Source organism: Panthera onca, chromosome A1 (assembly GCF_046562875.1).
Source record: "Panthera onca isolate mPanOnc1 chromosome A1, mPanOnc1 haplotype 2, whole genome shotgun sequence".
NCBI classification, from domain to species: domain Eukaryota; kingdom Metazoa; phylum Chordata; class Mammalia; order Carnivora; family Felidae; genus Panthera; species Panthera onca.
Window position 1 is genome coordinate 28,957,826 of NC_138339.1, and position 22,105 is coordinate 28,979,930.

At 36.6% G+C, this 22,105-nt stretch overlaps 1 protein-coding gene across 3 annotated transcripts in view; it reads right to left on the reverse strand.

Moving 5' to 3' along the window:
- Window positions 1-22,105, reverse strand: part of NADK2 (NAD kinase 2, mitochondrial) — a 48,802-nt gene that overhangs the window by 12,738 nt on the left and 13,959 nt on the right. For 2 of the 3 annotated variants that reach the window (XM_060634496.3, XM_078444956.2), the window contains exons 5-9: window positions 15,885-15,968; window positions 14,369-14,505; window positions 8,002-8,080; window positions 5,085-5,150; window positions 3,657-3,752 (exon numbers count right to left, since the gene is read on the reverse strand). In XM_060634496.3, the coding sequence (XP_060490479.1) occupies window positions 3,657-3,752; window positions 5,085-5,150; window positions 8,002-8,080; window positions 14,369-14,505; window positions 15,885-15,968 (462 nt within the window). The remainder of the gene's footprint in view (window positions 1-3,656; window positions 3,753-5,084; window positions 5,151-8,001; window positions 8,081-14,368; window positions 14,506-15,884; window positions 15,969-22,105) is intronic. The other variant, XM_060634497.3, reaches the window with a different exon arrangement.

The window sequence follows — 22,105 nt, forward strand, 5'->3', positions numbered from 1 at the left end:
ACACAGAAATGAATGAAATTCTAATCTAAGCCACATTTACTCACATCCAGTGGGAACACAGGACTCAACTATAAGGTGTGTGGCAATGGAGGGCAGGACTGCTTTACAAGCAAGCCTAATGGCTCTTATCCTTTATGCTCTTCTTACTACTGAAAGGTTGAAAACAAACTCAAAATCAGGGGCACCTGGGTGGCTAGTCGGTTAAGCATCTGACTTCAGCTCAGGTCATGATCTTGTGGTTTGTGAGTTCGAGCCCCATACTGGGCTCTGCGCTGACAGCTCAGAGCCTGGAACCTGCTTCAGATTCTGTGTCTCTCTCTCTCTCTGCTCTTCCCCCGCTCATGCTCTGTCTCTCTCTCAAAAATCAATTAACATTAAAAAAATTTTTCTAATAAAAAAAATAAAATCACACACACCCCAGTTGAAAAGTCAAAAGCCTATTCACTGCCTTTAGCATAACCACGGTTTCACTAAGATTAGCAAGTTTACCTTAATAATTTTTCGATACAACCTAGTGACACATCTTTGAACCAGCGGCTTCTACAGACAGCTCCCCCTCTGCATTTAAAAGCTGGCAGTCAGGGGCGCCTGGGTGGCTCCATCAGTTAAGCACCCGACTTTGGCTCAGGTCATGATTTCGCGGTTTGTGAGTTGGAGCCCCGCGTCGGACTCTGTGCTGACAGCTCAGAGCCTGGAGCCTGCTTCGGATTCTGTCTCCCTCTCTCTCTCTCTCAATCTGCCCCTAACCCACTCACATTCTGTCTCTGTCTCTCTCAAAAATAAATAAACATTAAAAAGCTGGCAGTCAAAAAAGCACTGGCTTTTTAGTCAAGCACACCTGAGCTTTTTTTTTATCCAGGTTCTGACGTTAGTTCTGACCTCACCCTAAATTGTTTATCCTTGTGAAGCCTCAATTTCTACTTTATAAAACAGGGATACTACCACTTTCTTGCAGGATTTCTGTGAGAATTATAGTCAATGTATAAAAAGTACCTACCACAGTATATTCAAAGTAACAGGGGCTAAATAACTGATAGCTAGTATTTACTGCATACAACAGAACCTACAGAATCACAGTCCAGAAGATAATCTTATTTTATCTGTTCCATTTCCCCTCATTTTTCAGAAAAGGAAACTTGTACAAGATCACAAAGCTAGTTGGTGATTTTGCCAGGTCTCTCTAACTTCCAGGCCAGTACTCTTTTCAATTATACCACTTTGCCCACGATGGGGGCGCGGGGGGGGGGGGGGGGGGGGGGGGGGGGAAGGGGGGTGTGTGAGGGGGCAGTGAGAATCCTAGGAGAAGAGGAGCAGGATCTGGGAAACTATTTCTGATTTTCAATCCAGTTTTCACCAAGTAACATATCATATTGAGCAGAAAAGATGTTATGATAAATTAAAGCAATTAACTAATGTTTTCATTTTATGAGGGCTACAAAATAATTTTATAGCATCTTAGATTATTAAATTATTTTTGCAAACTATTGTTAAAGTCATTTTAGACATGTAGTTCTCACTGGCCCCCCTCAGAAAAATGAAAAATTAACCAATATTTTAAAATGATACTTCTCATTTTTCTCCAAAGGTTTATTTGGCTAAGACTAGGATATTTTTAAAAGATGTGAAGTTACTAAGTACTTATGAATGAACTGTGATGTCTGAAAATTACTTCAAAGTATTATGAGACAAAAGAAAACAAAAGGGAAACAAGATTGGGCATGCGTTGATAATTATTGAAACTGATTAATGGGTACACAGATATTGATTATACTATTTTGCCTACTCTTACAGATATTTAAGTTTTTCCACAATAAAAAGTATTAAAAACACCGAAAAAATGGGAAGTAAAATTCCATTTTAAACTATCCAAACTTAAAATCACAGATTAATACTGTGTTTGTTAGCTGCATTTGTAAACATGTAGTCATTTATTTGAAAAAAAAAAAATGAGAGAATATGTATTAGGTACTGTGCTATACATGCAAAAATTAAACAAACAAACAAAAAAAAAAACCACTAGTCACCATGCCAAATACTTCAAGTTGCTCAAACCAGCTGGGTATTAGGTAATTAGAGAACTAATAATGTGGTAAGTGCTGTCAAAGTGCTATTACAAAAAAGTGCTTGGGATGCACCAAAAGGGGATTCATTATGCTGATGAGAAGAACTAGGTCCTAGTAAAGATTTCCTACAGAGAATGACATTTGAAGACTGGATTTTTCAGCCAGGGTAAGGAAAGTGGAAAATGTTCAGGCATTCAATGCAGGAAGAAGTTGCACTGAGCAAAAACAAAAAGCCCAGAGACAATGTGGCTTGTGCTGAGAATTGCAAGTAGCCTGCAGTGTCCCCGTTGTGCCAATGGGTTAGAGTAAGGCAACAATAGGCTGGTGAAGTTTCTTAGATCATATTTAAAGCGTCTTACACACAGACTAATCTGAACACAGTCAGAAGTCAATGAAGCTTTTACAGCACAGAAAGGAATAGTCAAATTTATCTACATTTTAGAAATATTACTCTGTTGGCAGTATGGACAACAGCCTGAAGAATAAAGGGTGAGGCACAAAGATTATTCACTAAAAAGATGGACCTGGACCAAACAGCAGTAGAAACTGCAGAAACAGAAGTGTGGCATAGAGCAGTAGACCACACTGCAGTAGAAACTGAAAAAGAGGGGCAAGGACTTCAGAAGCGTGACTGGCAGGATTCAGAGACCAGTACATGTAAAGAGGAGAACAGGGAGACTCAAAAGTAAGAGCCAGGTTTTAAGGAGTGCTGTTTTTTCTCTAGAGCATGAACTCATGGTAACAGTGATATTATTAAGCAATACAGGGATCACAGCAAGAAAAACTAAAGATGGGGGCACCTGGGTGGCTCACTTAGTTAAGTGTCCGATTCTTGATTTTGGCTCAGGTCATGATCTCACAGTTCCTGAGTTCAAGCCCCACATGGGCTCTGTGCTGACAGTGTGGAGCCTGCTTGGGATTCTCTCTCTCCCTCTCTCTCTGCCCCTCCACTTGCTCTCTCTCTCTCTCAAAATAAATAAATAAAACCTTTAAAAAAACCCTGAAGATAATAAATTTAGTTTTGAATGTGTTGATTTGAAGGTCTATTAACATTCTATTTAGTAGGTAATTCTAGAACAGAAGTTTGGGCTCAGGAAACAAGATAGCTACAGATAAAAGTCTGGGAGGCATCCGTGTCTGTGTACCAAGAAGCGAAGCCATTACCCAGAGAGAGGTTATAGGGTAAACAAGATACAGGAGCCCAAGTTATCTCTAGTTAAGCCTTTGACGCACAAACCTCCAGGACATTTGTTGTTGTTACTGTACTTGTTTTCATTTCTTTACTATTATTTAAAATATTTTTCATTTAAAAACAATACAGTCCCCCAAAACATTTTCTTTTTTCTCTTTACAAACCTAGGGCAACAGGCTAAAGAATGACCAAATCCAGGCTATAGCTCTAATCTAAGAAGTCCAGGCAGGACTTCTAGAGCCAACTGATGAGTAAAGCAGAAACTGGGCCAACCAACATAACAACACCAGGCTACCTCTTGCGTTTCAGAGGCCTTAGATACACCGATATGCAGCATCGAGTTAATTACATTACTTAAAATATTTCACAAAAGTCAATAAGTAACATCCCAAGGTACTCACCAGGCCTTTGATCCTGTTCCAGTACACAAATTGAGCCCTGAACTCTTCTGTTTTTCCCATGGACCATCATCAACTGAAATCTCATAGTAGGAAGCCCTAAGAATTGAGAATATAAAACTGGATTTGCTGGATTTACGGCTCACGGTAAATAAGACAAATACCGTTTCTTCAGAACTAATGAACTCTAAGTGGGCCAGCTTGACTCAGACATACCTGACTTAGGCACGCACACCATGATGCTAATACCAATACTGATTAAGTGAAAAAGTAAAAAAAAAAAAAAAAAAAAATCTGTAAAACTGCATCCCTCTCCTATCCATATGTTCCTTTATATCAGTATTTTAACATTTCAAACAAGGGCTCCTTATAAATTTTTACCTATGATTGCTTCTACTGTTTTTATGGACTCTAGCACATACAGATCCTTATTTCAGAATTCAAAAAGAAAATACCATTCTTAAGTGAGTTTCATTCTTGGTAGATAGTTCTTGATATATCCCAATCTGTATCTAATCCTTCAAGTTACCAACAGTTCCTGGTCAACTCGTGTTTTTTAAGTTACATGTTAATGTGCCTTTTGAATTGATAGTAAGCTAAGAGAGATAAAGTTCTAAAGAAAATTCTCAGTCAGTGCTGCATCAGTGGGCAAAACTAGGAATAAAACTAAAACTATAATTTCTAGAGATTTCTATTTCTTACAGTATTTCATAAGTATTAAATCAAATGGGTTTTCTGACACCAGAAAAAATGGCACTATTCCTTAACTGTATGAACATACAAATTTACAATTATTCAAAAAAACTTTTGAAACATGTAAAAGCTTATTTTGTAAACTGTATCTTAAAATAATGGTGTCATTGATCAACACTGGGTTATTTTTGTCCAGCAGATAAAAAAGTTAAACTCTTAATATAGCTTTTCCAATAATGACAATTATTAGGCTTGCAAACACTAACATTCAATGGATAATATTATTTTAACCCTTTCAATTTCTCCTGCCAAATTCAATCTTTAAAGGTTTTACATGGCACAACTCCTTTTCATTTTTTCTCTGAAGTCACCATTCTTCATAAAAGATAGGCTTAATATTCACATTTAATCTATTTCATAGCTTTGTTATGTTTTCCTAGAATGTTGGGAATTTTAGACATATTAGGAGCCTATTACATTCAGACAAGCCAGTCAACTCTACAGGAATGGCTGCTATTATGCCAGAATCACACTGAAACAAAAGATTGATTAGAGTTAAGTGGGGACAGGAGAGAAGCAGAGCTGGAGAGGAAGAAAAGTATAGTCAGGTAAGAGGTGTTGAGTCCAAAAACAATGAGCAAATTTAGTGTCATTCTCACATGCAGGTTTATCAAGATTAGTCAACTCAGAAATTTTTTTTCAGGGAAATTATTTTTTTAAGGCAGCAATAAAACTCACAGTCCCTTTAGAGTGGGGATACTTCTTCTTAAATTCTCCACTGCTACAGCCCAAGAATAAGACATTCTAGGTTAGAACAAATAGGAGAAAAGAAAAAAAAAAATTGGGCTTTTAAAATGTTCTTAAATGTAAGAACATTATAAATGAGGCAGGAATAATATTGCTGCACTTCATATTTTCCAAGCAAAGCACTTAAGTTTTCAGGGCATAGTGAAGCCTCAGTACAGGACCTGGAATCAGAAATACTGGGTTTTATATGACAGTTATAATGCTAACTAATTAATTATATGACCATGGACAAGTCATTTGAACGCTTCAAATCTCAGTTTTTTCACTGATAATTACAACTACCCTTTCTCACAGGGTTGCTATGAGAGTTTAATGCGGTAATACACACAGTGCCTGACACACAGCAGGCATCCAGTAAGTGTTCATTTCCTTTCCAGCTAAGGGTCTAGGTCATAGATTCTTTAAAAGTAAGTTCTAATACCTCCAATAGTGAGAACTTTTTCAATAGCATCAGAAGCGAACCCACTGCTCTCCTTATCTTAGTAAGGATATAAGGTGAGGCTCAAAGAACACAAAAAGCAGCAGCATCAGACATTATTTAGGAGATAAACCAACCAAATCACTGCTGCCACAAAAAACAACATTCAATCTAAAATCTAATGGGACTTCACTGAATTCCCAAAAGTCTGTCAACTGATCCCAGTTTTCCTCCTTTTATAAGTTATTTAATTTTTAGTAAGTACAAATTATAAAGCAACACTAGTAGAAGCTCTCAGAAGTTACAACTTTTAAAATATACAAACCGAATAACATAAGCCATTAAATGGCTTCTCTAGAATAAACATAAACTTACAAAACATTTTTACCTTTGTCATCTATTATTTTGTTATTCAAGTATAATTAACAGTGTTCTATTAGTTTCAGATGTACAGTATGATTCAACAATTGTGTACATCTCTCAGAGCTCATCAAGACCAGTGCTCTCTTAAGCCCCTCTATCTCTTTCACCCACCACCCCTCCCCTCTGGCAACCACCAGTTTGTTCTCTGTATTTAAGAGTCTGTTTCTTTTTTTTCTATTTGTTCATTTGTTTTGTTTCTTAAAATCCACATTATGAGTGAAATCACACGGTAATTGCTTTTCTCTAACTGACTTATTTCACTTAGCATAAAACCCTCTAGGTCCATCCGTGCTGTCACAAATGGCAAGGTTTCATTTGTCATCTATTGTAGAAATTTCTTCAATTTAATTTAAAGTTGTTGCTTTCTGCCTTCTGTTTTTAGTAATCATGACTAAATTATATCACTAATTAGAGATACATTTTCTGCCTTCTTTATCACATAAAAGTATCCATTATTCATTTCCATATTGCTTCAAACTTGGTATATAGCAAAAGAAAAAAATCTTATGTATAGTGTAAGTCTTATTACTACGTTAAAATAAATATATTTACACTTTACGTTCTGTAAAGAATGTATGTTTAGGATTCCTTTGAAGAATAACTTTTACTTTTAATACTTTAAAAATTATACATTTTACCACGCTCCAAAAAAAATAAGATCCCTAGTGACTCGCATGTCACACATAGCAGGTACACAATATATTTTTACTGAATAAACTTAAAATTACATTAATCAAAATAATTATAACTGAAAAAGATTGGCCAAAGCATGCTGCTGAATCAGGCTTTGTTCTTTTCAGTACTACCTGAGTTAATGATTGGCTAAAACAGAGATATCTTCTTTAATTAAGACAAACATTTCTCATCATAATTAAACTTCTTATGAAAAGACAGGACAACGAACAGAATTCCAGAATACATGGAACTCTCAGTAAACTAGGGAATCAACTACATGATCTTCAAAGGGTCACATGGTTCTGGTAGCAGCAAAGTGGGACAGATTCATCTCTAATTTTCCACTCCTAATTCATTTACATCTAGAAAAATGCAAAGGCAAGTTCTAAATGACAATGAAGAATTAAATTAACGTTACATTATGGCAGTCATTTTACAACTGGTAACTAATGTCACACAAAAAGTTTTGAAACAAAATTCTGACAATTTAAGCCTAAATTATACTCAACACCCACAAAACAGATTTCATCAGTAATAAAATACTATTATTTTTGTACTAATGAGGAACTTTATTAACCTTAATATTTGCTAATAATGGTTACAAATCTTAAACTGTCAATATACTTGACATACGATGTTGCATAAGGGATACAATTAGCACCAAGTAGTATTCCTGCCCAACATGTTTAGCATGAATCTCATCATGCATAGGAAAAAAATCATACAAATCTAAAACAAGGGATATTCTACAAACCAACTGGGTTAGACTATTCCAAAATATTAATATCATGAATGAAAAAATAGTGGTGGGACTATCATGAATGAAAAAACAGTGGTGGGACTGAGGAACTGTTCTTAATTCTAAAGGGCCATGATGGCCAATGCAATGCATAATCCTTAACTAGATCCTGGATAAAAATAAGCAAACAAATCTACCTTAAGGGACACTATTAAGATAATTAGTAGGGAAGTTGTGATATGGACTGTCTATAAAAGTTTGTAACAACTGCAAATGTATGCCTAGTATATCATTCTCTTAAACATTTATAAAGCCACCTACATGATAGATTAAAGGCCCTGCAGTAACAGGACCCAAATAACTTTTTGTTTAATCTAGGGTTTCACAAACTTTTTTGGTCATAGAACCTTCTTTCCCCTTAACACGTATTATAAATGTGTGAGAGGGTTTGGGAAATATTTCATTTAATAATTCACTTCTATTACTTCTATCACCTTAATTATTCATAATTCTTAAGTTATAGAAATTGAATAAATATCTAAAAAATACTAAAACATTAAATTCCAAACTCAAGATCACAGGTTTAAAAGTACCTGGATGATAGACTCTCCCCAATGAAGACTTCATTTAGTGCCCTCACTGGCAAAAGCTGGGGTCCTGAAGCCTCAGGTCCTGAAGGTGATGAAAAAAATTTTTTTCAAGACAACTTGTTTAAATCTTAGAAACGTTAGGATTTCAATTTTATGAGACATTACAATATTCACACTTTTCACTATAATCCATACTTTAACATTATTAACATATAAATAAAATATCTTATTTAAAGTGTTCATAATAGGGGCGCCTGGATGGCTCAGTCAGTTCAGCATCCAGCTTCAGCTCAGGTCATGATCTCACCACTCGTGGGTTCAAGCCCCGTGTCAGCTCTGTGTTGACTGTGTGGCGTCTGCTTCAGATTCTGTCTCCCTCTGCCCCTCCCCCGCTTACTCATGCTCATTTGACTCTCATGCTCACTCACTCGCTCTCTCAAAAATAAATAAAACATGAAAAAACTGGGGCGCCTGGGTGGCTCAGTTGGTTAAGCATCTGACTTCAGCTCAGGTCATGATCACAGGGTCCGTGGATTTGAGCCCCGCATCAAGCTCTGTGCTGACAGCCTGGGGCCTGCTTCAGATTCTGTGTCCCCCCTCCCCTTGCAGCCCCTCCCCCACTCACGCTCTGTCTTGTTCTGTCTCTCAAAAATAAATAAATGCGAAAAAAATTATAAAAAAATAAAAAACAAAAATATTAAAAAATAAATAAAATGTTCATAATATGAACCTCAAAGTCACCTAACATTGCTGCAATGAAGCCTCTAGCTCTCCAAAATAAGCCTTCATTCTTCTTGAAACAATTTTTCAAGACCGAGAAAATACATATTTATTCTTCTCATAAGATTTTTGTTGTCACATTTAATTTCTCTCTAAAAGCTTCAGAGGTAGAAATGATCAAGTACTTCCAGAGGAGAGCCACTTTGAAGTTAAGTGGCAAATTACACCCATGGCTCATACTGGAAACCAAATCAGTTATTATTAGAGATCAGATTTCTTTTTTTTAAATAGAAAACTTCAAGAGTGTTTCTAGCAATAGTAGTCCTGAAGGAACACTGCCACATCTCCTTTCATGACTTCTGAAAAATGTCATCTTTTTTTTCTTTTTTATTCTATAAGGCTATATGCACAGTTTATGTAATCTGCCTTGATATTTAAACCTCACTTCATCACAAAATCTTCCAAAGGATTCCCACTGCTTTCTCCATTAAAATTGCAATTGTCACCTTCAAATGGTTTCTTTTACTTCTCTTTTATCAGTCTCCCAACTGGAAATGCCAACCTCATCTTCTCAATGTCACCAAAAGCGGATTCATTGCACCCAACTCTCGCTGGGCAAGCATTGTGGAACAAGTTCCCTTCTCTGTCTCCTCCATGCTTTCTCCTAAGTCAAAGCTTGAAAGTCTACCTGGACTGTGGTAACTAGCCTCTAACAGGGTCCCCAGTGATTCCTGCCTGCAGGTATTCACATTCTTGTGTAACTCTCTGATAGCATATTAGGTTTGGTCTATGTGACCAAATAGGGTACGATACGAGTGATGGTACGACACTTCCGAGATTTGGTTTAAAAAGCCACCCTGGCTTCCTTCCACCTCAGCCTCTTTTCTCAGATCACTTGGCTTCTGGGGGGTGGAGGGGATGGGGAGAGACTTCATGAGCAGTCAAATAAAGAGGCCTACATAGTGAGGAACTAAAGCCTCCAGCTAACAGTTATGTGAGGAGCTGAGAAGCACATCTTCCAGTCCCAGATGTCTTCAAATACTGCTGTCCTGGCTGACAGCTTGATCCTCCTCCCAAAAAGACTCTAAACCAGAACTAACAAGCTAACCTGTTCCTGGAGTCTTGACCTTCACAATCTCTGAAATCATAAATATTTGTGTTTTAAGATGCTAAATTTGGGGGTGATTCGTTATGCAGTAATAAATATCTAATGCACACTAAACACCTCATATACTAATAAAATCTCTACCACTGTCACCAACACAACCACTGATCTAATATTCTCCTGACTTGCTACCCTATTATATTCCTGTTTATATGTTTATTAGACACTAATTACACGTATCTCATTTCTTTTGGATTTAACAGTCTATGGGGGACCCAACGATGCTTTTGAATATAACAAGTTGTCATACAATGCCAAAGACCATAAGAAAACTTGTTATCTGATTAAACTGTACGATGGGCTAACGTGATCAGCTCAATCTCATAATATAGCTGAAAAAACTTGACACAAAAAGGTATATCAAAAAATTTGATATGTTTAATCAAATTCACATTAAAGATTATAAAACCTAACTTTTGAAATTGTCTTAATTTGGTACTAGATCTATCATTCTCACACATGTCAAAATTCAACAGTTTTACAAATGTAAAAAACTAAATTTTATTCTTGAAATTATTTTTTTTTACATAAGGTAATTCCTTTTTCTTTTTAGTGTTTGTTTATTTTTGAGGGAGGGAGGGAGGGAGGGAAGGAGGATGGGAGGGAGGGAGGGAGGGAGAGAGAGAGAATGGGACAGAGTACAAGTGGGGGAGGGGCAGAGAGAGAGGGAGACACAGAATCCTAGGCAGGCTCCAGGCTCTGAGCTGTCAGCACAGAGGCTGACGCAGGCCTCAGACTCACAGACTGTGAGATCATGACCTGAGCCGAAGTCAGAGGCTTAACTGACTGAGCCACACAGGCACCCCTACGTAAGGTAATTCCTAATGGAATTTGTTTTACATCTCCCCACAGGTTTTCTGCAAATGCCAAACTAACAGTAGGTACTCACTAAATATTACTAATAAATCTGATTTCTCACCAAACTGTAACCATGTATTTTATATAGTATTGACTTTCTGCCTCTATTCCCATTTCTCCCTATCCAAATTTTCCTTTCCATTTTGCACTTTTATTGTGTGTACTTGCTGAATTTCACCTAGAACCCTTTGTCAAACAAGAAAATTAAGATTGCTTCAGGTCTCATTAATCATCTTAATTCTGCCTATATTTTCTTTCATGCTAATTGACTACTACCAAACATTACCTAACCAATGAAACTGTACATTTATAACTTAATTCAATAGGACATGTAAAGGACAATTAACAATTTTCTATCCAAAACAATGGATTACAAAATTAATTATAATTTGTATTTTTAAATATAGAATTGTTATACTAGTAACAGGGACCACTACATGTACAATTCTCTTTCACCACCATGCTGCTATACTATGTTTCCAGGTTTACTTGCAGTGGGTACACCCATGAGACTAGTAATGGCCAATGAAATATGAGGAAAAGTAGTGATAAAGCCTGGCTCCTAAAACCTGCCTTAAGATACTCTATGCTCTTTCTTCTTTCCACAAGCTACAGAGGATCCAATAGAAAACTCAGAGGCCTTAGAAGATGGTAGGAGGCACTGTTTGGAAGTTCTTCAACACCCAGTTGACAGTGACATGAAATAGAAATAAACTTTCAATATGTTAAGCCACTGAGAATCTGGGATTATTTATCAAATCAATTCACTTATCCAAATTAATACAACTAGACTTGCAAATAAAGCTACTAATTTATGAGATGAAAATTTTTAAAAATAATAATATACCAACCCTACCTTCCCTTGAACATATCCTTTAACAACTTGTACATAAATACAATCCAATAAAGGATAGATTTTTCTTAAGCTGAAAAGTTAAACAAACATACACAATACTAGAATTTTTTTTTTTTTCTCTGTAATCTTTGGTTCTAAATTAGAAAGATAGGGGAGCCCGGGTGGCTCAGTCAGTTGAGCATCTGACTCTTGATTTTGGTTCAGGTCATGAACCCAGGGTCATGAATCAAGCCTGGCATAGAGCTCTGTGCTGAGTGTGGAGCTTGCTTAGGATTCTGTCTCTCTCTCTCTCTCTTTCTCTCTCTCGCTCTCACTCTCTCTCTCTCTCGCTCTCCCTCTGCCTCTCTTCTCCACTCATGCTCTCTCTAAAAAAATTTTTTTTTAATTTACAACAGACAACATGGATGGAACTAGAGGGTATTATGCTAAGCGAAATAAGTCAGTGAAAGAAAGACAGGTATATGATTTCACTCATGTGGCATTTGAGAAACTCGACAGATGAACATATGGGATGAGAAGGAAAAATAAGATATAAACAGAGAGGGAGGCAAACCATAAGAGACTCTAAAATACACAGAAAAAACTGAGGGTTGCTGGATGGGAGGTGGGTAGGGGGACGGGTTAAATGGGTGATTGGCATTAAAGAGGGCACTTTTTGGCATGAGCACTGGGTATCCTATGTAAGAGATGAATCACTGAGTTCTACTCCTGAAGCCAAGACTATACTGATGTTAACTAATTTGAATTTAAATTAAAAAAAAATTAAAACACATAAATATAAATATATTATTAGAAAGCTAAATCCAGGATAAAACATGGTAGCATATTTATACTCTCAAATCTACTCCAATATTTCAAAATTCCTAATGGCAGCCTCCTAAGAAATGTTCCCTACCAACTTGCTAAGAATTTAAATAGAAAAAAATGAGATACAATTTGAAATCTTCCTAAATTTTTTCTCATAAAGCTATAAAAATAACAAAACTCACAAAAAAGCCCTCTAAAATAGTGCCTAGGCACAGTTAAATATCATATAATTGTTTCTAACAAAAATAATTATTACAATAAACATAGTAATTTCCAGTGTTGCTATTGAGAATTCTGAAACTATTCTGATTCCAGATTCTTTATATATAAAATAACCTACTTCAGCCACAATCACCACCACCACTTCCTCTCTGGAAGCTTTCAGGAGCTTTGTTTCATCCCTAATATTCTGACATACCTTGGTTTGAAATCTGTTACCATTACTTGTGAGTCCTTTCAATTCAAAGAATGGTGCCTACATTTTGAGAAATTCTCTTGTGTTTTTTTTTTTATTTTGAACATTTTCTCTTCTTTTTCTAGAAAAACATTAATCAGATGTGAACATCCTGGATGTTACTTAGTTAATAACTATGTGATTTTGTTTCTATATATATTTAGTTTTACAAACTAAACAGTAAATCTGAGACAGGAATCTGAGCAATGAATCTCTGAATATCAATCTATAGCTTTCCTATAATGTAGTTGGTGAATTTCAGAGCCAAATCTTAAACATCTCTAGTGGTAGCAATAACTTCTTTTGGTGAGGGATAAAGTAAAACTTTTAGTTAAAAATTTAAATCTTACTGCAGTCTTTGAAAAACAGTAATAGGAATCCATATGCATATGATTGGGTGGGGGGAGCATCTTTAAAACATGACATGAACACATAGTTTAAGAATATCCTAACCTATATAAACCTATACATCACCATGGGGGTGCCTTGGGGGCTCAATTGGTTACACATCCCACTCTTGATTTTGGCTCAGGTCACAATCTCATGGTTTTGTGAGTTCAAGCCCTGTGCTGGGCTCTGTGTGCTGATGCTGGAAGCCTGCTTGGGAGTCTCCTTCTCTTTGCCCCTCTCCTGCTCGCACTCTGTCTCCCTCTCTCAAAATAAATAAATAAACTGAAAAATAAAAAGCTTTAAATCACCATGAAAAACTCTGAGAACAATGACCATAAATAAACATCAGGTACCACGACAAGACAGAGACAAAACAGATATTTAAAGGTAGCTTTTCCTGGTAAGTTTAGCCAAGAAATGAAACACAGGACAAAAAAATATCTTTTCCTGGAGTCCGTAGATATCTAGTATATCTCTTGGGATCTTCTTGTATCATAAAAATCTTATAGTTACTGGAAAAAGTGGGAAAATATGGTTAAATTATAACCCACAAATTAACTCACAACTGAGAATTCACCTGAACACTCATAACAAAAAACTGCATATCACCTTATGCTAATATTCTCTTAGCAGTTTACAGAGATTGAAACACAAATCTTAAGGCTAACATGCAAAATTTCTCAACAAAAAGGTTTTAAATCAATGAGCATAACTGTGGTGAATACATTTAAATACAACTATACAAGTGTATAATTATGATGAAATCTACATACTAGCTCGTTTTATTTCTACTGCTTTCTTTTTCCTTTTTGACATTTCAAAGATTAAGGCCAAGAATCTGTCCTTAAATATCAACTATTCTCTTAGACATTTATAATCCTTCCATAATCAACAAGTTTTCAATCCTAGATAACATTTCTTCTGGAAATATGCTTACTTCTTATTTCAGTATCTAGTCATTAAATTTTACACCTGAAGTAGTTCACTGTTATTTTCTTAAGTATGGTCAGTGGCACTAAAATCCTCAAATAATTATAGATTATTACTTCTAGAAATTAGAAATCAAAGGAACTCTAAGTTAAATATTGCTCCAAACACATCTAATTCCCAATCCACCTACTTTCATCATGAACTCTTTCAATGTTGAAGGCTCTGCTATGTTGATTCAAACTCAGCTGCTGTTCGTGAAGGTCCACGGGAACAGGGTTTATGCCAGTCCCTTCAAGGTACAATCTGATTCGTTGCCTCCATAACCACCTTAGAAGAGTGAAGGAAAATCAAATTAATTTAAGATAGAATAAAGTATTTTTAGAATTAGATATAATTTCACCAAATTAAAAAAATAAAAATATTAAAAAACTAGTTATCCCATGAACAAATTATACCAGAAACATCCAAAACCCACAGGTTCCTACTCAAAGACAAATTTAGAGATTAGGTCTCTCAATTATAACAGAAATATCTAATGTATTTATATAGAATCTCACACATAACTGAATTAAAGCCAAATTCTTTATTATATATCCATTAAATCTAAGATACTGAGTTAGATATAGTTGCATTTTGCTCATACAAAAACATAACATGAAGAAAAGAAAGCACTCTGAAATTAAAATAATACTGTGTTCTGGTGGTCAGATTAGACAAAATTCCCTCCCCTAAAATTCTGTAATGATGATTTTCTTTAATAATAAAAATCAATGACAAATATTATAACATTTAAGATTATACCTAAAACTTAAACATTTTTGATAAAAGGAAAAAAAATCAGGTAAAATTAATTTCAAAACCAAAAACTGATGTGTCAAAAAGTTAGTGGGACAGATTCTGCTAGATTAGCATATAAAAATATACTCCCATTTGGTAGCTATAAACTGGTCATCTGTAGAGGTGCCAAACTTCTGAAATCAATAGAAACTGGAATTATTATTAATGATTCCACAAGTCAAGAAGACTTAATACAATTTCACAAAAACCAGAGAAAAAGCTTTCTCCAACAATAAAAATCTAGTCTAAATCAGGAAATAAAAAAGTAGTCCAACTTGGCTCACTCTACTATCATCACCAACCCCATCTCAGCTCCTCCCCCCATCCTTCTTTTTTCAGGACAGCCTGGCCTCCGAACACAGTAAGTGAAAAAAAATATGAAAAAACATCCCCCTGCTTAAGATACACTTAATATGTAAAATAAAGACATCAGGAACCTTCAGCATAGTGGAGTAAATCCAACCCTCAGCCATTCCGGATGGGAGATGAGGATAAAAAATATAAAATCTCAGAATTTGAACACTTAATTTTAGCCAACAGTTTTAACTATCTTTCTACCAAACTGCTAAGAACACAGAACCAGTTTTAAAAAGTGGAAATGTGGCCTCTATCTCACTGATGGAGAAAACCCCTCCACGTGCAATTATGTTACAGGCCAAGGGCACTTGTCAGGGTTTCTGGACAGTTCCACCTGGACTAGAAGAAAGTAAGGTAGAGATGTTTGTGACTCAGCTAGTTTATTACTTTTTATGGCTACTGTTGTAACTATGGACTAAGCCAAATATTATCTAACTTGTACTGTTCAATAGCATTTTTAATAGCACATATTTATTAAGATTATTTGTAAAACAACTGTAAGAAATTCCTACCTGAACTCACCACGATAGAACTTCTGTAAGGCTTCTGGAAAGGAATGTGTATATCGAACAGGAAGACATAAATGACCCTCAGACCTTTATTTTAAGAGATTTGGAGTGGTGTAAAGGGAAGAAAGAGGAAAAAAAAATTTAATTCAAAAGGTATCACTAAGCTATAAAAATCAGACATAAAATTTTGTAAATTTTTATTCTATACTTCATTTTTTTGCTACAAAGTTTTCTGTATTTTCAATAAGACAGAAAGACCAAACAGAAAGACCAAAGTGATGTTACATACAGCTTTATTGCCATGATACACAAAACTACTTAAGTTTCCACATTACAGTGAAACTAAAAAATAACAGCAAATGTGCCACTGATTGATTTCCCTATAAAATTATCTGATGGTATAGTGACATTTGCATCCTACTTTTATAATATTTATCTATTAACTTTAGGCAAGTCATTTTAGCATCAGCTTCCTCATCTCTAAAAGGGTGATAGAACCACCAATCTCAAAAGGTTATTCTGAGGAATCAAACTATTTATGGTTCAAAAGTGAACCATAAATCTTTTAAATGTCATTTAAGATATTCCAAGTCATAAAGAGAAATCATAAAGCTTAATCCAATGCAATCCTTCATTTATTAAAAAAATATAGAAGAATTAACTCCTTTTCAAGGAGTTAAAAGCTTGATGTATGGGGCGCCTGGGTGGCTCAGTTGGTTGAGTGTCTGACTGTGGCTCAGGTCATGATCTTGTGGTTCATGAGTTCGAGTCCTATGTCAGACTCTGTGCTGACAGCTCGGAGCCTAGAGACTACTTTAGATTCTATGTCTCCCTCTCTCTTTGTCCCTCTCCCACTCTCACTCTTTCTCTCAAAAATAAACATTAAAAACAAAGAGCTTGATGCAGAAGACAATTTTTTTTAAAAAAATTGCAAATTACAAAGTGTTAAGATTGCCTATAGTTGTTATAGAAAGATGAGATAATATGGCACCTAACATGAGAAAAGGTGTCCAGAAAGCTCAATCATCATTACATGATGCGTTGATCTTGAAGGAAATATTGAGAGTAGGCTTTGCAAAACAAACTCTTCATAATAACTACATTAAGTGTGAAGAGCAGAGAAAAACCTTTTTACAAAGTCGTGACTAGTCAATTTCTTTATCTGAGTGGATCAACACTGAAATTAAGACACTTAGGCAAGGCCTAAGTGTTTTAATTTCTATACTCCCTGCAACACTTTACATAGCGCTAAGTATATAAAAGGTATCAACAGTCATTTGATAGAACAATACCAGCTAGGGTCAACTGGAGGTCGAAAACATCCTAGAAAGAACAATCTCTCATGAGGTTATAGTCAGATATCAGCCAGGGCTGTGAGCATCTGAAGGCCTGACTTGGCCTGAACGATTCATTTTCAGTGTGGCTCACTCACAGGGCTGGCAAATTGTGTGAGCTATTAGCAAGACACCTCAATTCTTCTGCACGTGAGCCTTTCCATAGGGCTGCTTGACTATCTTCACATCATGCTGGCTGACTTACCCCAGAATGTACAATCCAAAAGACCAAAACAGAAGCTGGAATACCATTTATGACCTGGCCTTGGAATCTACACACTGTCATACCATATTCCATAGGCCAGTCCTGATTGAATACAGAAGGGGAGAGGTAACCACATAAAGGTGTAAATGCTAGGCAGCTATCTTGTAGGCTAGCTACTACATGTCGTATACCCTATTTTAATTATTAAGCATTCAAATGTCATTATTATTTAAAAGTTCAGTAGACAATTGCAGAATACAAATGAGACAAACCGGTTCTATATTTAATTTACATGTGAGTGACCATGTGAGTGAACCATCTTAGAAGGGTATCTCCGAGCCCAAGTCAAGCCTCCCAAGTGCCTGCAGCCCCACCTGACATGTAACTATAACCTTATGAGGAGAGATCTCAAGCCAAACCACCCATCCAAGCCACTCCTGAATTCCAGATACACAGAAACCAGGAGAGATAATAAATGATTTTTACTACTTAAGCCTTTAAGTTCTGGTTTGATTTGTTATGCAGCATTTGATAACTAATAGAGGAAAGGAAATTTAAGTTGAATATTAACTTCTAGGATTAAGGCTTGTGAGTCACCACAGTGCTTAAGAAAAAGAAGTCAGGCAACCTGAATTACCGAACAAGCTAGGAGGCTTAATACATTTCTGGCCTGTAGACAAGAAGAGAACCCAAAGGACTTCTAAAGCCTATTATTCTAGGTAGAAATTAGAGAAGCAGTAGTGTCTGTTTACCAGTTTCAAAATCTCCACAAGCTTAGGACTATTAAGCCAGGTTTTTAAAGGAAAATATGTCTCAACAAACTGTATGAAATGTGACCACTAAAGAATCTCTTAACGATATAAAAATATGCCATAAGAATTTCTAAAATATACATGCATCAACACTGAAAGCAGTCAAAAAAATATTTACTGAACCAATGATCTCAATAACTTATGCTCAATAAATTTTTACTCAGGTTGGGGTCCTAGCCCTATTCCCTAAAAGCATTTAATTAATCATTCAGTTCAAAGGTTTACTGTCTATGGACTACGTATAATACTATAAAAGCAATAGAAAAATTAAAATACAAAGTCCTATGCTCAAGAAATGTATAGTCTAATGGAGGAGACAAACAACCAAGCAGAAAACGATATGAAAGGATAAGCAATCTCTACAGGGAATTATAGTCAGAGCCCACAAGATGCACCAGAGTCATGAATGAACAATTATACAACTACACAACTCAGTATGTGGTATAAGGGCATTCTGGACAAAAGTGCATATATAGACATGAAAAGGATATGGGCCTTTTGGAGCACTCTTTCACTTATTCTTTCAAATCCTACTGTCTTAAATATCAACAAAGCTCCTCACCAGAGGAAAAGCCTCCACCCATGGTGTCAGCAGACGCTCAGATCGAACATTTGCACTTAAGAACGGCCGTCAGAGTGGGCAGTAGAGGAACTGGTGAGGATGGTCAAAGGTACAAACTTCCACTTATAAGACCGTAAATACTGGGGATGTAATGGACAACAGGATGACTATAGTTAACACTGCTGTATAGTATATCTGAAAGTTATTAAAAGAGTAGATCCTAAGAGTTCTCATCACAAAAAAAAAGCCCTTTTTTTCATGTCTATATGAGATAAGTAAATTTACTGTAGCAATCATTTCACATTATGTATAAGTCATTATGCATTACACCTTAAATTTATGCAGTCTGCATGTCAATTATATCTCAACAAAACTGGGAGAAAAGATGCGATTCAAAAAAAAAAGAAACAGCCTTAGGAAGAATCCTAGGCTGTTCCTAGAGGTGTTGTTTTTGTTGTTGTTTTGTTTTTTACTGAAGAGCATACAGTAAATGAGGATAGATTAAACTAAAAAGCAAACAGGCAACAGATGGTGAAAGATCATACTATTATACTAAGGAATTTGCAATGTATCCTAAAAGTCATGGGAAAGCCTAAAAGATTCTAATTTAGGAGTGGATACACTATTTGTACTTTGGAGTAACATGAAGACAAAGTGTAATGGATGGGTTGGAAAGAGCAAGACTGGGAACTACTGTGGTAATTTAAACAACAAACTATAAACGCCTACACAGTGTTCATTACCAGTGACGATGGCAAGAGATGGGCTCAAAGGTAAGATCCCAAGAACTCAGAATTAGATCCACAGACCAGTGTGGTAAGGTGGGGATGGGGTGGGGGTGGGGGGGGTGGATGAGGGACAGGTGGTCACAGCTTTAGCACAGGTTATGACTCCATTCATCAAGTATGGTAGGGAAGGGCAAAGGAGATAGGTTCATTTGCAGGCATGCTACTTTTTTTTTTTTTTTTTTTTTTCAAGTAGGCTCCATGCCCAATGTGAGGCTTAAACTCACGACTCTGAGATTAAGACTCACATGGGGCACCTGGGTGGGTCAGTTGGTTAAGTACCCGACTCTTGATTTCAGCTCAGGTCATGATCACACCATTCATGAGTTCGAGCCCCATGTCAGACTCCACACTGATGGTGCGGAGCCTGCTCAGGATTCTCTGTCTCCCTCTCTTTCCCTTCCTCCTTCCCTCTCTTTCTTTCTGTCTCTCTCTCTCTCTCTCAAAGATAAACATTAAAAAAAAAAAAAAAAAGCCACATGCTCTACGGACTGAGCCAGCCAGGCGCTCAGACATGTTACATTTTTAATGCCAATGGATACATTCAAGTAGAGGGTAGAATGGCTCAAATAAGAGAAAAATAACAGGAGAAAAGGACAAAGAATAATCAGGAACCAGAAAACGTAGAGTCTTACATATCACAGCGAAGGAGACCAACTGTTCCAGTTTGCCTGGGACTGACAATTTTCCCAGGACATAGAACTTTTGGTGCTAAAACTAGAAAAGTCCTTGGCAAACCAGGATGAGTTGGTCACCCTAGCCAGAATAAAGAATTAAATTGTACTCTGAGTTAGATAAGGGAGCCACCATAAGATTTGGAGCAGAGAAGTCACTCTGGCTGCAGTGGGAAGAGAATATAAATACAGGTAAGAGTGGAAACAAGATCAATGTTAGATATAAATATTTTGGAGTCCACGATCTAAGTTCAACCAGAGATATTAATCAGCTATTCTGGAGACATTATAAAGAGTGAAAGAGAGGGGCGCCTGGGTGGCTCAGTCAGTTGAGTGTCCAAATTCAGTTCATGGTCTCACAGTGAGTTTGAGCCCCAGGTCGGGCTCTGTGATGACAGCTCAGAGCCTGGAGCCTGCTTCGGATTCTGTGTCTCCTTCTCTCTCTGCCCCTCCCCCACTTGTACTCTGTCTCTATCAAAAATTAAAAAAAAAAAAAAAAAGGAGTGAGAGAAAGATGGCCCAGAGGGTAATATATAAAAACACCACTATTTAAGCAGTGACTAAAATATAACATCCTTCAAAAGACACAAAGTAGTAGCCATCAGGATAGGAAGAAGGGGCAGGGGGGGAATGGCGGTCATAAGTGCCAAAGAAGTACAGATGCGTTAAAGGAGAAGTCAGCACCAAAAATTTCCCAGAAATCAAGTGAGACAAGGACTAAAATGTCCAGTAAGTTCAATAACCAGGACATCACTAGTAAGACAAAAAGAATGTCAAGGAACTGGTGGGAGCAAATCCAGAAAAGCCAGCAAAGGTTTAAAAACAACTAAAGTAAGTAAGTGGAGATACCAAGCTTGGGGGTAAAGAGGAAGAAAAAGAATAATAATCAAGAGAAAGGCACAGGGTAAAGAATTTATTAAATTTTCTTAAAAGATGACAGTCTTGAGCAAGGTTTTAGCCTAAGAGGAACCATGTGCAAAGGGAGAAAAGGAAAGAAAGGGAACAGAACAAAGTTTTTATTTTAAGCCAGGGAAAAGGTAAAGAAGTTCTTATCCAATGACTTCCATTTCCTCTATCAGGTAAAGGAGAAGGCTAATGCTGAAGGAGGAAGGGTAGGGAAAGCAGGGAATATATACAAGTTAAATAGCCTTGAAGAAGCTACCACACAGAGTGGGGAAGAGAGAGGACCTGAGCCACACAGAAAATTTTGGGTCCAGTTCTAAGTGCTAGAAACTACAAATTGGAAGTAAGTTGGGGTGCAAACTAGGCCACGAAGCTTAAGTTTCTATTTTTTTACCCAGATGGCCTCAGCAGTGCTGATGGAGGAATAAAAAGGATGATCGACAGAGGTAGGATTGAGCAGAAAGACAATGGTACAAAATGTCTACGAAATTTGTCAAGCAAGTGAATGAAGTGAGGGAAAATTAATTGAAGAAAATAGAGGGGTTCAATGCACTGAAAACCAAAGGGCAGACTTAGCAGAATTGAGGGAATAAGACTGCTATTAAAGATAGGAGACTGTGGTCAGAGTGGAATTAAGATTTGCGAGATGGGGCAATTCTAGATGATCATCAAGTCCAGGTATGGTCATGCTGTGGGTGGCTGGAAGAGAATGATGCTAAATGTCAGTGAAGCTGAGGAAAGAAAAAAAGAAGTGATGACAGGGTTTGGTCTCTTCATTAAATTGATGAAGTCACCCAGAAAATCAGTGGAGATATAACCAGGAATGGAGATGAGAGACATAAGAAAGGTAGAAGATGGGACATTAACTCATCCCTCTTTCAGCAATACTGAAGGACACCAATACTCACCTAGGTCAAGGGCTCAGGTCTATCCTGCCACAGATCCTACT